Below are 13,121 nucleotides of genomic sequence, written 5' to 3' on the forward strand. Positions count from 1 at the left end.
TCTACCTCGGGTCTACTCTCCTGGACCTATTTTATATTTTATTTGGAAACAGGGTCTCTTAAGCCAGCGAGGCTGGCTTTGAACATGTGCGATTCTCCTGCCTCCGCCTCCCAAGCACGGGGATTACAAGCGTGCGCCACCACGCCCGGCTAATGGCAATTTTTTGAACTCCATTGTGAAGTTAATTCTGCTTCCAAATAAAACTTTAAAATAGTTTTAGATAAACTGATTAGCCAGCATCAGTTTAAGGATAATTTTCAGTGTTTGAAGTTATAATATTTGGCATCAAATAGTATATTAAGCACTTCTGATTTGAGAATTAAAAAAAGAAAAATCAAGTACTAAAATGCCAGTGGTTCCTGTGACAGGGTAAATAACCCCCACCCCCTTCAAGTAAGGTTTCTCTCACAATTAAAGTAACATTTATTTTCCTTTGGATAGATTATTAAGGAAAAGAAACCACAAACCACGATTTATTTATTTCAGTTGAGGTGAAAAAACTGCTTCATAAGTTCATATGTTGTAAAAGCCACTGCTTGAGAGGGAATGCAGCGAATGTAATTAAGAGAGAGACCACGATACAATCCTCTCCGGATCCCGTGGTGTCCATAGACGTACTTCATTGTCTCCCGCATGGTACTGAAAGACAGGGATAAGTCATGACACCTCGGCGCTCATCCGTGAAGAAACAACTACCGGTTCCACGAGAGCATTTTAAATATAACCTAAAATGCCATGTTGAGTAACAAGCTAAATATGCAATGACACGGCATGTCATAAACAAGTACAAATATCAAGCATAGAATTTTGGAGCTCAAGAGTACAGTATATTTTATTTGTACTATGTGTTAGGAATTTTAGGGACAAAAGGGACACAGCTAAACAGCAAAGAACAGACTTTATTCAAGATAAACCTGGGAGGGAGTGACTGACCAGGGAAAGGACCCAAAAGAGCCAGAAGCTCACTTCCTGACAGATGTAAGACTTTTCTTTTTTTTGTGGTACTGAGGGTGGAACCAGAGGGCTTTTCTACCTCCAGGCTATATTCCTATTTTATACTTTATTTAGAAACAGGATCTAAGTTGCCGAAAGCCGCAGTAAGTAGCTGAGGCTGGCTTCAAACTCTGCAAGCCTACTATCTCAGCCTCCCAAATGCTGGAATTATAAGCATGTGCCACAACACCCAACTGATGTAAGGCTTTTTATGGGGGTTAGGACAGGAAGGCGAGCAGAAGCAGTTGTGTGTTCCTCCAATTAGTGGGCCGGACAACGGGCCAAATTGGTAAATTTATGGGCTGGGGGCAGAAGGATGGACAGGGGCCTTTCTCCCTGCTTTCCCACCATTTCTTTGTTTGTTTGTTTGTTCTTGGTTTCCTTGGGCAAGACCTCACAGTGTCAAAACCATGTCTATGACTTTCCGTAATATTCACAATATTCGTGTGTGTGTGTGTGTGTGTGTGTGTGTGTGTTGTGGTGGTGGTGGTACTGGGGATGGAACCCAGGGGCATTCTACTTCCAAACTATACTTTCAGCCCTATTTTTTATTCCTTTTTTTAAACAGTCTCACTGAGTTGCAAAGGACCCCACTAAGTAGAAGCTGGCTGTCCTCGAACTAGGATCCTCCTGTCTCAGCCTTCCAAAGTACTGGGATTACAGGCATGCACCATTACACCGAGCTCCATAACAATATCTGAAATACTGATGCAAGCTGAGTGTGGTGGTGCATGCTTATAATCCCAGTACTTGGGAGTCTGAAACAGGAGAACTGCAGGTGAGTGGCCAGTCTCAGCTACTTAGTGAGGCCCTCCTCAATTTAGTGAGACCTGGTTTCAAAATAAAGAGTAAAAAATAGGGCTGGGGTGTATCTCAGAGGTAAAATGCACCTGGGTTCCATTTCCAGTACTGAAAAATAAAAGAAAAAAGCTAAGCGTGGTGGCACACGCTTGTAATCCCAGCATTTGGGAGGCGGAGACAGGAGGTTCGAAGCCAGCCTCAGCCACTTAGTGAGGCTCTCAGCAACTTAGTGAGATCCTGTTTCCAAGTAAAGCATAAAATAGGTCTGGGAGTATAGCCTGGAGGTAGAAAGCCTCTGGGTTCCACCCCTAGTACCACAAAAAAAAAAAAAGAAAGAATGATGCAAACCCTCCCTTCTCCCTTTCATTCCCTTCCCCTCTCCCTCCCTCTCACATTCTACCTCTGGGCTACCTGCATGCCTGTGTGTTACTGGAACTTGAATTCAGGGGCATTTACCTCCAAGATAAACCCTTAATCCCATATTATTTTTATTTTGAAACAGGGTCTCGCAGCCAGCCTCAGCAACTTTAGCAAAACCCTCTGGAACTTTAAAATAAAAATAAGGACTGGAAGCCAGGCGTGGTGGTGCACGCTTATAATCCCCGCGCTTGGGAGGCCGAGACAGGAGGATCATGCAGGTTCGAAGCCAGCCTCAGCTACTTAGTGAGGCTCTAAGCAACCTAGTGAGACCCTGTTTCCAAATAAAATATAAAATGGGTCTGGAAGTGTAGCCCGGAGGTAGAAAGCCTCTGGGTTTCACCCCCAGTACCACCAAAAAAAAAAAAAAAAAAAAAAAAAAGGACTGGAGATATAGTTCGGAGGTACTATACCCTGGGTTCAATCCCTGGTACCACAAAAAATAAAACTAAGCCCGGTGTGGTGGCACACCCTTGTAATCCTAGTACCTAGGAGGCTGACACAGGAAGATTGCAGGTTTGTAGCCAGATTCTGCAATTTAGTGAGATCCTGCTTCGAAATAAAATAATAGCTGGGCGTGGTGGCACATGCTTGTAATCCCAGCATTTGGGAGGCTGAGACCAGAGAATCACAGTTCTAGGACAGCCTCAGCTACTCAGTGAAGCTCTCCGCAACTCAGTGATACCCTGTTTCAAAATAAAGAACAAAAAATAGGGCGGGGGTGTAGCTCAGAGGTAGAATGCCCCTGGGTTCCATCTCCAGACCTGCAAATTAATAATAATAATAATAATAATAATAATAATAATAATAATAATAAAATAGGGCTGGGGATGTGACTCAGAGATAGAATACTAAGTTTCATCCCAAGAACCACACATGAATAAATACGAAAATAAATAAAGCCAGGCATGGTAGCGCATGTTTGTAATCCCAGCATTTGAGAGGCTCAAACAGGAAGACCGCAGTTCGAGGACAGACTCAGCTACTACTTCCTGAGGCCCTTTGAACTCAGTGAGACCCTGTTTCAAAATAAAGAATAAATAGGGCTGGAGGTATAGCTAGGAGGTAGAATGACTCCTGGGTTCCATCCCCAGTACCATAAAAAAAACCTACTAAAAATCTAAGGCTGGGGTGTAGCTTGGAGGTACAATGCCCCTGGGTTCCATCCCCAGTACCACAAAACACACACACACACACACACACACACACACACACACACACACACGAGATGTCACTCAGAGATAGAGTGCCCAGGGTTCAAGCCCCAGTAAAAAGGAAGAAAAATAACAATACATAAATAAATAAATAAAACCAAATAGGTCTGGGACTGTAGTTCAAAGGGAGAATGCCCCAGCTTCATCTCTAATGCCGCATATGCAAGTGTGTGTGTTTTGTGTTCACATGTGCATGCATGTACTGCTAAGGATTGAATCCAAGAGGCATTCTATTTCCAAATTATAACTCCAGTCCAATTTTTTATTTTTTATTTTGAAACAGGTATCATTAATTTGATAAAGTCTCACTGAGTTGCTGAGGCTGGTCTCAAATCTGTGATCCTTCTCTCTTAGACTCTCAAGTACTGGAATTACAGGCATGTGCCACCATGCCAGCTTTTTTCTTTTTGTGGTACTGAGAATCAAATCCAGTGGTGTCTACCTTCAAGCTACATCACCAGCCCTATTTTTTTATTCTTTATTTGAAGCAGGGTCTCGCTAAGTTGTGGAGGGCCTCACTAAGTAGCTGAGGCTGTCTGTAAATCTGCGAGCCTTCTGACTCAGTTCCCCAAGTATTGGGATTACAAGAGAGTGCCACCACACCCAGCTATTTCTTTTTTTTTAAACAAGGTCTCAAGCTGGGCATGGTGGCGATGCTTGTAATCCCAGCATTCGGGAGGCTGAGACCTGAGAATCACGGTTCACAAACAGCCTGAGCTGCTTAGTGAGGCCCTCTGCAACTCAGTGAGATCCAGTTTCAAGATAAAGAATAAAAAATAGGGCAGGGGGTATAGCTCAGAGGTCAAATGCCCCTGGGTTCCATCCCCAGACCTAAAAAAAAGGTCTCAGCCAGGCATGGTGGCACACGCTTGTAATCTCAGTACTTGGGAGGCTGCAACAGGAAGATCATTCAGGTTCAAAGCCAGTCTCAACTACTTAGTGAGGCTTTCAGAAATGTAGGGAGACCCTGTTACCAAATAAAATATAAAATAGGTCTGCAGGTGTGGCCCCTGGGTTTGATCCCAAGTACCACACACACACACACATACATACATACATAATACATACATATATACATACATACATACATACATACATACATACATACATAAATAGACAGATAAATAAATAAGGCTGGGATGTAGTTCAGAAGTAGAATGTCTCTGTGTTCAAGTCCTAATATCACAAATCAAGTAAATAATACAAAAATAGCTAGGCATGATGGCACATACCTGTAATCCCAGTATTTGGGAGGCTGAGTAAGAGAATCAAAGGTTTGAGGCTAGTCTCAGCAAATTAGCAAAACCCTATTTCAAAATAAAAATTTTGAAAAGGGGGCTGAAGGTGTACCTTGGAGGTAGAATTCTCCTAGGTTCAATCCCCAGTACAAATAAAATAAAAATAGAAAGGGATGGGGATGCCAAATGTATTGGTATGGATTTGTAATCCCAGTAATTGAGTGGCTAAGACAGGAATATTACAGGTTCGAAGCCAGCCTCAGCAACACAGACCCTTAGCAAGTTAGTAAGATACTGTTTCAAAATAAAAAATAAAAAGGAGCCAGATTTGGTGGTGCACACTTATAATCCCAGCATTTGGGAGGCTGAGACAGAAGGGTTGCGGTTCAAGGATAGCCTCAGCTACTTAGTGAGGCCCTTTGCAACTCAGTGAGACCCTGTTTAAAATAAAGAATAAAAAATAGGAAAATAGGAAAATAGGGCTCAGAAGTAGAATGCCCCTGGGTTCCCATCCCAGTACTGCAAAAAAAAAAAAAAAAAAAAAAAAAAGTAATATGGGCTGGGGTATATCTCAGTGACAGAATACTCCTGGGTTGAATCCCCAATGCCACAAAAAAAAAAAAAAAAAGAATAAAAATTTTAAAATATGGTAAGAGATTTGGGTCCTAATTGAAGGCTGAGACAGGAGGATAGCAGTATATGCCATGGGAGATAAAATGTAAGATAAAGATATTGGTGAGACCAGAGTCCTATCTTCCTACTGATTTTAAGTATTACATTTCTTCTTTCTTCTTCTCCTTCTTCTTCTTCTTCTTCTTCTTCTTCTTCTTCTTCTTCTTCTTCTTCTTCTTCTTTTTTTTTTTTTGGTGGTACTGGGGGTGGAACCCAGAGGCTTTCTATTTCTGAGCTATACTCCCAGACCTATTTTATATTTTATTTGGAAACAGGGTCTCACTAAGCTGCAGAGAGCCTCACTAAGCAGCTGAGGCTGGCTTTGAACCTGTGTGATCCTCCTGTCTCAGCCTACCAAGAGCAAAGATTACAAGCGTGCACCACCACGCCATTTTATAAAAATAATAAACAATGACATATGGAAAACTTACAGGCACTTTTCAAATTCTGGCAGAACAGTTCCTAATTGCATTCGCCGACGAGTTACATCAAATGGGTAGCTAAAAGAAGAAAAAGGCACAAAGACCTAAATATTAGTTTTCATTTTCTATTTAACAATCCTTCAATACAAAACCATATAAACTAAGAAATGTGTTCCTGTTTTCGTACTGCTTTGTCTACTCTGGGAATCAGGATATAAACACATGAATAAAATCAGTTAACTATAGAGGGGTGTGTGTGTGTGTGTGTGTGTGTGTGTGTGTGTGTGTGTGTGTGTGTGTTGCTAGGAATTGAACCCAGGTACCTTCTAACCCTTTTTATTTTTTTGTTTGTAAACAGTGTCTTGCTAATTTGATGTGAGCCTCACTGAGTTGCTGAGGCTGGTCTCAAACCTGTATCCTTTCTATTTCAGTCTCCCAGGCACTGGGATTACAGGTATGTACCACCATATCCAGCTTCTTAGAGGATTCTCTCTCCCATCATAACAGTATCACATTCTGGTCATTCTTTAAGATCAAAATAAACCCCACTTCCCAAAGAAATCAACTGAGTGCTTTTCATTTATATAACTCTACAACAAGGCTTCTCAGCTTTGACACTACTGGCACTCTGGTCGAGTCTTTGTTTTGGAGGACCTTACTGTGAATTTGAGACGTTTAAGTGGCCTTTGCACACTAGCATCAACAGCACTCCCCCAATTTTTATAACCTAAAATGTCTTTAGAAATTAACAAATGTCTACTAGGGTAAAAATCAGTCCCAGCTGAGAATTACTACTCTAAAAATATTCAACAATATAGCCAAAAAACATAAAACGTTTATTTTAATAATAATTATTATTATTGGCAGTACTGGGGATTGAACCCAGGGGCATTCTACCTCCAAGCTACACCCCCAGCACTATTTTATTTCTATTTTGAAACAGGGTTTCTCTAGGTTAATGAGAGTTTCACTATTTGCTGAGACTGTCCTGACTCCTGCAGTCCTCATGTCTCAGCCTCCCAAGCATGCACCACCATGCCCAGGTTACACACAAAATGTTTATTAAAGACTAAAAATAATGGTAAAGGTAGTTTTATTTCTTTTTTGTTTTCGGGTCTAGGGATGGAACCCAGGGGTATTTCACCTCCGAGCTACACCCCCTGACCTAATTTTTATTCTTTATTTTGAAACAGAGTCTCACTAAATTGCAGCGGTCCTACTAAGTAGCTGAGGTTGTCTATGAACCTCGATACTCTGGTCTCAGCCTCCCGAATGCTGGGATTACAAGTGTGCACCACCACACCAGGCTAGTTTTATTTCTTTATTTTTTTCTTGTGGTGCTAGGGATTGAACCCAGGGACATTCTAACACTGAGCTAGACCCGCAGCCCTTTTTTAAATTTTATTTGGAAACAGAGTCTGACTGGGTTGTTGACAGCCTCAATAAATTGCTGAGGATGGCCACAAACCTGTGATCCTCTTTTCCCAGCCTCCCGAATACTGGGATTATTGGTCTGCATGACCATGCCTGGCTCCTTCTGAGTTCTTTTACCTTCTTTTCCATTGTTCTAGTTCTTGGGCTATTGTAACAATGCCTTCCCTTTTCCTCTTCCTCTTTGTACCTTTCTGTGTGGGATTTTTAAGGTCCAGCCAGACTTTTGCTCTGCCCATTAGTATCTAGAAAAGCCTGTCTATATTCATGGTTTTAACGGTCACCTCTGTATAGATACATTTAAATCTACACTACTGACTCCTCTTACATCTCCAGCAAGCTTCTGGATGTTTCTACTTGGTCTTATGTCACTAGTGAAAACTCTATAATTCAAATACTACCTTCCTATCTTCCTAGCTGGGCATGGTGGCCCATGCCTGTAATCCCAGTACTTGGAAGGTTGAGACTGAAGGATCACAGGTTCGCAGACTCTGCAAATAGTAAGACCCTATTAAAAAAAAAAAAAAAAAAAAAAAAAAAAAAGCTGAGCATGGTGGTGCACACTTGTAATCCTAGTACTTGGGAGGCTGAGACAGGAGGATGGCCAGCCTCAGCAACTTGTGAGGCCCTCTGCAACTTAGTGAGACCTTGTCTCAAAATAAAGAATAAAAAATAGGGCAGGGAGTGTAGCTCGGAGGTCAAATGTCCCTGGGTTCCATCCCCAAACCCGAAAAAAAAAAAAAAAAAAAAAAAAATTGGGCTGGGGGTATCAAAAATCTAGGGGTATAGCTCGGAGGTAGAATGCCCCTGGTTTCAATCCCCAATACCAAAGAAAATAAAATATTTGTATGATCCAAAGAAAAGTGACCAACTGCATATCCTTGGTGGTAGGTATCAGAGGTTTATAGGAAATTCTAACCCTAACTTTGTTTTTTGTTTGTTTTTTATGGTACTAGGGGTGAAACCAAGGGGCTTTTCTACCTCTGGGCTATACTCCCAGACCTATTTTATACTTTATTTGGAAACAAGGTCTAAGCTGCTGAAAGCCTCACTCAGTAGCCGAGGCTGGCTTTGAACCTGTGCGATTCTCCTGTCTCAGCCTCCCAAGCACTGGGACTACAAACGTGCACCACCACAGCAGGCTCTAACCCTAACTTTGTGTGTTATCCAAATCAGTTATTGAAGTCTTGGTAGCACATGCATGCAATCCCAGTACTTAGGAGGCTGAGACAGGAGGTTCACGGGTTCAAGACAAACCTCAGCAAATTAGCAAGACTCTATTTCAAAACAAAAATGTCTTTAAAAAAAGGGAGCTGAAGCCAGGCGTGGTGGCGCGCACTTGTAATCCTTGCACTTGGAAGGCTGAGACAGATGATTGCGCAAGTTCGAAGCCAGCCTCAGCTGGTTTAAGAGATCCTGTTTCTAAATAAAATATAAAATAGGTCTGGGCGTGTAGCCCGGAGGTAGAAGGCCCCCTGGGTTCTACTCCAGTACCATCAAAAAAAAAAGGGGGGGGGGGCTGAGGTATAGCCCAGAGGTAAAATGTACCTGGGTTCAACCCCCTTGTAACAAGCACACACAAAAATGTTACAGCATATCTGGAAAAAAAAAGATTAAATTAATTCTTATAATGATTAATACTCATATTTTGAAAGGAACCCTATTTTAAATAACCTATTCAAAACCTAAAATGATTAACCAATGCTAAAAAATCAGGATTGGGTAACTGTAATCTGAATGAATTAAGATTAAGAAGAAACTTACGATATCGTTTGTGCTATAGCTCCAGCGACACCACCACAAAGTAAGTTAATGTGAGTTTTCAAAACTAAGACATTAGGATTATCTGATGAAGGTCTGCCAAGAAGGGTAGGTGCATGGGAAAGCCCAACGCTCTTCAAGGTACCAAAAGTGAAAAATGAAACACCTGAAAACAAAATACAAATTCACCATGATGCTTAACAGAACATGAGCCCAGAAAACAATGCTTATATAATAACTAATTAACTCAAGGAACTGACTGTGCATTCCTAAACTCTGATGCTGGCCTTAACATAAAATAAACAGATTTAATTAATGTTTATAAATATTAAAATCAACAAAATTGAGCTGGGCATGATGGTGCACGCTTGTAATCTCAGTACTTGGGAGGCTGACACAGAAGGATGACAGGTTTGTGGCTAGCCTTAGCTACTTAGTAAGGCCCTTAATGAGACCCTGTTTCAAAATAAAGAATAAAGCCGGGCATGGTGGCGCACGCTTGTAATCCCCGCGCTTGGGAGGCATAGACAGGATGATCGCGCAGGTTCGAAGCCAGCCACGCTGGCTTAGGAGACCCTATTTCCAAATAAAAAAATGTAAAAATAGGTTTGGGAGTGTAGCCCGGAGGTAGAAGGGCTTCCAGAACCCCAGTACCACCAAAAAAAAAATAATAATAATAATAATTAAAAAATTAAAAAAATTTTTAATTGCCACTTATAAAAATTATAGCATTGGTTTTCGTACACTAGTACAATATGCACTAGAGGCAATATCCACTATAATGGCCCATTATGAAAGCATAAAATTAAACAGTTCTTCAAGGATCCTCAGCAACTTAAACTGTTTTGGGTTTTTTTGTTTTGTTTTGTTTTTCTTTTTCTTTTTTTTCAGGTCTGGGGGTAGAACCCAGGGGCATTCTACCTCTGAGCTATACCCCCTGCCCTATTTTTTATTCTTTATTTTGAAACAGGGCCTCACTAAGTTGCAGAGGGCCTCAAAAAGTAGTGAGGCTGGCCATGAACCCAATCCTCTAGTCTCAGCCTCCCTAATGCTGGAATTAAAAACGTGCACCACCACGCCCAGCTTGTTTTTCATTTTGTGTGTGTGTGTGTGTGTGTGTGTGTGTGTGTGTGTGTGTACACCAGAGATTGGACCTGGGACATTCTACCTCCAAGGCACACCCCCTAAGCTCTATTTTTTATTTATATTTTAAAATGGGGTCTCACTAGGTTGATGAGAGTCTCACTACTTGCTGAGGCTATCCTCAGACCTATGATCCTCCTGTCTCAGCCTTTCAAATACTAGGATTACAGGCATGTAGCACCATGTCCAGCTAAGAGACTCTGTTTCGAAATATAAATTAACGAAAGGATGGGGGTGTAGCTGAGACGGAGAAGAGCTCTGAGTTCAATCCCCAGTATTATAACACAAAGAAGATTATATCTATTATAGTAGTAGGGACTGAACCCAGGGACATTCTACCACTGAGCTACTATTTTTACTTTGAAACAAGGTCTTCTAGGTTGCACAAAGTCTCTAACCTGCAATCATCCTGTCTTCAACTTTTCAATTACTGGGATTACAAGAATTCACCACCATACCTAGCTCTACTTTTCTATATTTACTAAATTTCCCACAATAAACCTTCATTACCTTTTTTTTGGGGGGGGAGGGTACTGAGGACTGAACTCGGGCATTTACCTCTAAGCTACACCCCTGGCACTACTTTTTTTATTCTTTATTTTGAAACAGGGTCTCACTGAGTTTCAAAGAGCCTCACTAAGTAGCTGAGGCTGTCTGCAAATCCAGATCCTCCTGTCTCAGCCTCTGAAATGCTGGGATTACAAACATGCACCACCATGCCCAGCTCCTTCATAATTTTATATTTTTAATTTTTTTTCAGGTCTGGGGATGGAAGTCAGAGGCATTTGACCTCTGAGCTACACCCCCTGCCCAATATTTTATTCTTTATTTTAAAACAGGGTCTCTCTGAGTTGCGGAGGGGCTCACTAAGTAGCTGAGGCTGTCCACGAACCGGGATCCTGATCCTTAGGTCTCAGCCTCCCAAATGCTGGGATTACAAGTATGTGCCACCACGCCCGGCTCCTTCATAACTTTTTTTTTTTTTTTATGGGTCTGGGTATGGAACCCAGGGGCATTCTACCTCTTGAGCTACACCCTCTGCCCAATTTTTTTATTCTTTATTTTGAAACTGGGTCTCACTGAGTTGCAGAGGGCCTCACTAAGTAACTGAGGCTGTCCGCAAACTGCGATCCTCCGCTGTCAGCCTCCCGAATGCTGGGATTACAAGCATGCGCCACCACACCCGGCTCCTTGATAACTTTTAATAAAAGAAAAAAAACACATTTCAACTCTTCTCGTTAATATGTTCATTTAAAAATGGTGGTATGCTGGGCGTGGTGATGCATGCTTGTAATCCCAGTGCTTGGGAGGCTGTGACAGGAGGATCCCATAGGTTCACTAAGTAGCCTTAGCTACTTAGTGAGGCTCTCAGCAACTTAATGAGACTCTGTTTCCAAATAAAGTAGAAAATAGGTCTGGGAGTGTAACCCGGAGGAAGAAAAGCCCTTGGGTTCTACCCCCAGTACCACAAAAATAAATAAATAAACAAACAAATAAATAAGTAGACTAAAAAAATAGGGCTGGGGGTGTAGCTCGGAGGTAGAATGCCCCTGCGTTCCATCCCTACTACCGCCAAAAAAAAAAAAAAAAGTGCATTAAAAGACTATAGCTGCTGGGTATGATGGCACAGGCTTGTAATCCCAGGATTTAGGAGGCTGAGACAGGAGGATCTCTGTGTTTAGACAGCCTCAGCTACTTAGTGAGGCCCTTCACAACTCAGTGAGACTGTGTTTCAAAATAAAGAATAAAAAGTAGGGCTGGGGATGTATCTCCAAGGAAGAATGCCCCTGGGTTCCATTAAAAAAAAAAAAAAAAAAAAAAAAAGCCAGGCGTGGTGGCACATGCTTGTAATCCCAGCATTTGGGAGGCTGAGACCTGGAGGATCGAGGTTCGCGGACAGCCTCAGCTACTTAATGAGGCCCTCTGCAACTCGGTGAGACCCAGTTTCAAAATAAAGAAAAAAAAAAAAAAAGTAGGGCAGGGGCTGTAGCTCGGCAGTCAAATGCCCCTGGGTTCCATCCCCAGACCAGCAAAAAAAAAAAAAAAAAAAAAAAAGACTATAGCTACCTCATATATTAAGAAAATTATGTAAAAGTATACATCAAGCCAGGGATGGTGGTGCACACTTGTAATCCCAGCATCTGGGAGGCTGAGATAGGAGGAAAGCATGAAATACTTAGTGAGAACCTCTGCAACCCAGTGAGATGCTGAGACAGGAGGAATGAGGTTCATGGACAGCCTCAATTCCTTAGTGAGGCCCTTTGCAAAACAATGAGACCCTATTTCAAAATAAAGAATGGAAAAGGGGGCTGGGGGTGTAGGTTGGAGGTAGAATGCCCCTTGGTTCCATCACCAGTACCACAAAAAAATAAAGAGAGGGGGGGGGCAGAGAAAGAGAGAGAGAGAGAGAGAGAGAGAGCAAGCAAGCTAGCTAGCTAGCTATACCCACCATACCTCCTCATAGATATTTAATATTTCTTTTTCTCTCATGAAACCTTCACCCTACCCACCATCCTCATTCTCAGCTGATAATTTTGCTTCATGATTTACTAAGAGTATAGACACCATCAGGAAAAACTTAGTGAGGTCCTGTTTCTTTTTCTTTGTCTCTCTTTTTTTTTTTTTTGTCTTGGTCTTTTTTTGTGTCTCTGTGTGTGTTTGTGCATGCAAACACATACAGAGACACAAAATGACCAGGCATTGTGGCACACTTGTAATCCCAGTACCTGGGAGGCTGAGACGGGAAGATCACAGGTTCATGGCCAACCTCAGCTACTTAGTGAGGCTCTCCACAACTTAGAGAGACCCTTTCTCAAACAACAAGAAATAGGGCTGGGGATATACTTGGAGTTAAAATACCCCTGGGTTCAATCCCCAATACCAAAAATAAATAAATAAATAAATAAATAAATAAATAAATAAAGCGCTGTACATGAATAGTCATCTTTACAAATAAGATAGTATATAATCACATATAGATCATAATTTTATCTTTATCATTTCTTTTTCTTTTGTCATACTAATGGAGT

General features: G+C 41.6%; 1 protein-coding gene across 1 annotated transcript in view; it reads right to left on the minus strand.

The window, feature by feature from the left end:
• Nucleotides 1–482: 482 nt before the first annotated feature.
• The window catches only part of SLC25A16 (solute carrier family 25 member 16), a gene marked incomplete at both ends in the record, with an annotated part of 50,878 nt that continues 38,239 nt past the window's right edge, over nucleotides 483–13,121 (minus strand). Inside the window, 3 exons of the mRNA XM_080693779.1 lie at nucleotides 483–639; nucleotides 5,767–5,835; nucleotides 8,953–9,115. Coding sequence (XP_080549905.1) covers nucleotides 483–639; nucleotides 5,767–5,835; nucleotides 8,953–9,115 — 389 coding nt within the window. The remainder of the gene's footprint in view (nucleotides 640–5,766; nucleotides 5,836–8,952; nucleotides 9,116–13,121) is intronic.

Source organism: Muscardinus avellanarius, assembly GCF_963383645.1.
Source record: "Muscardinus avellanarius genome assembly, chromosome: 4".
Taxonomy (NCBI): Eukaryota; Metazoa; Chordata; class Mammalia; order Rodentia; family Gliridae; genus Muscardinus; species Muscardinus avellanarius.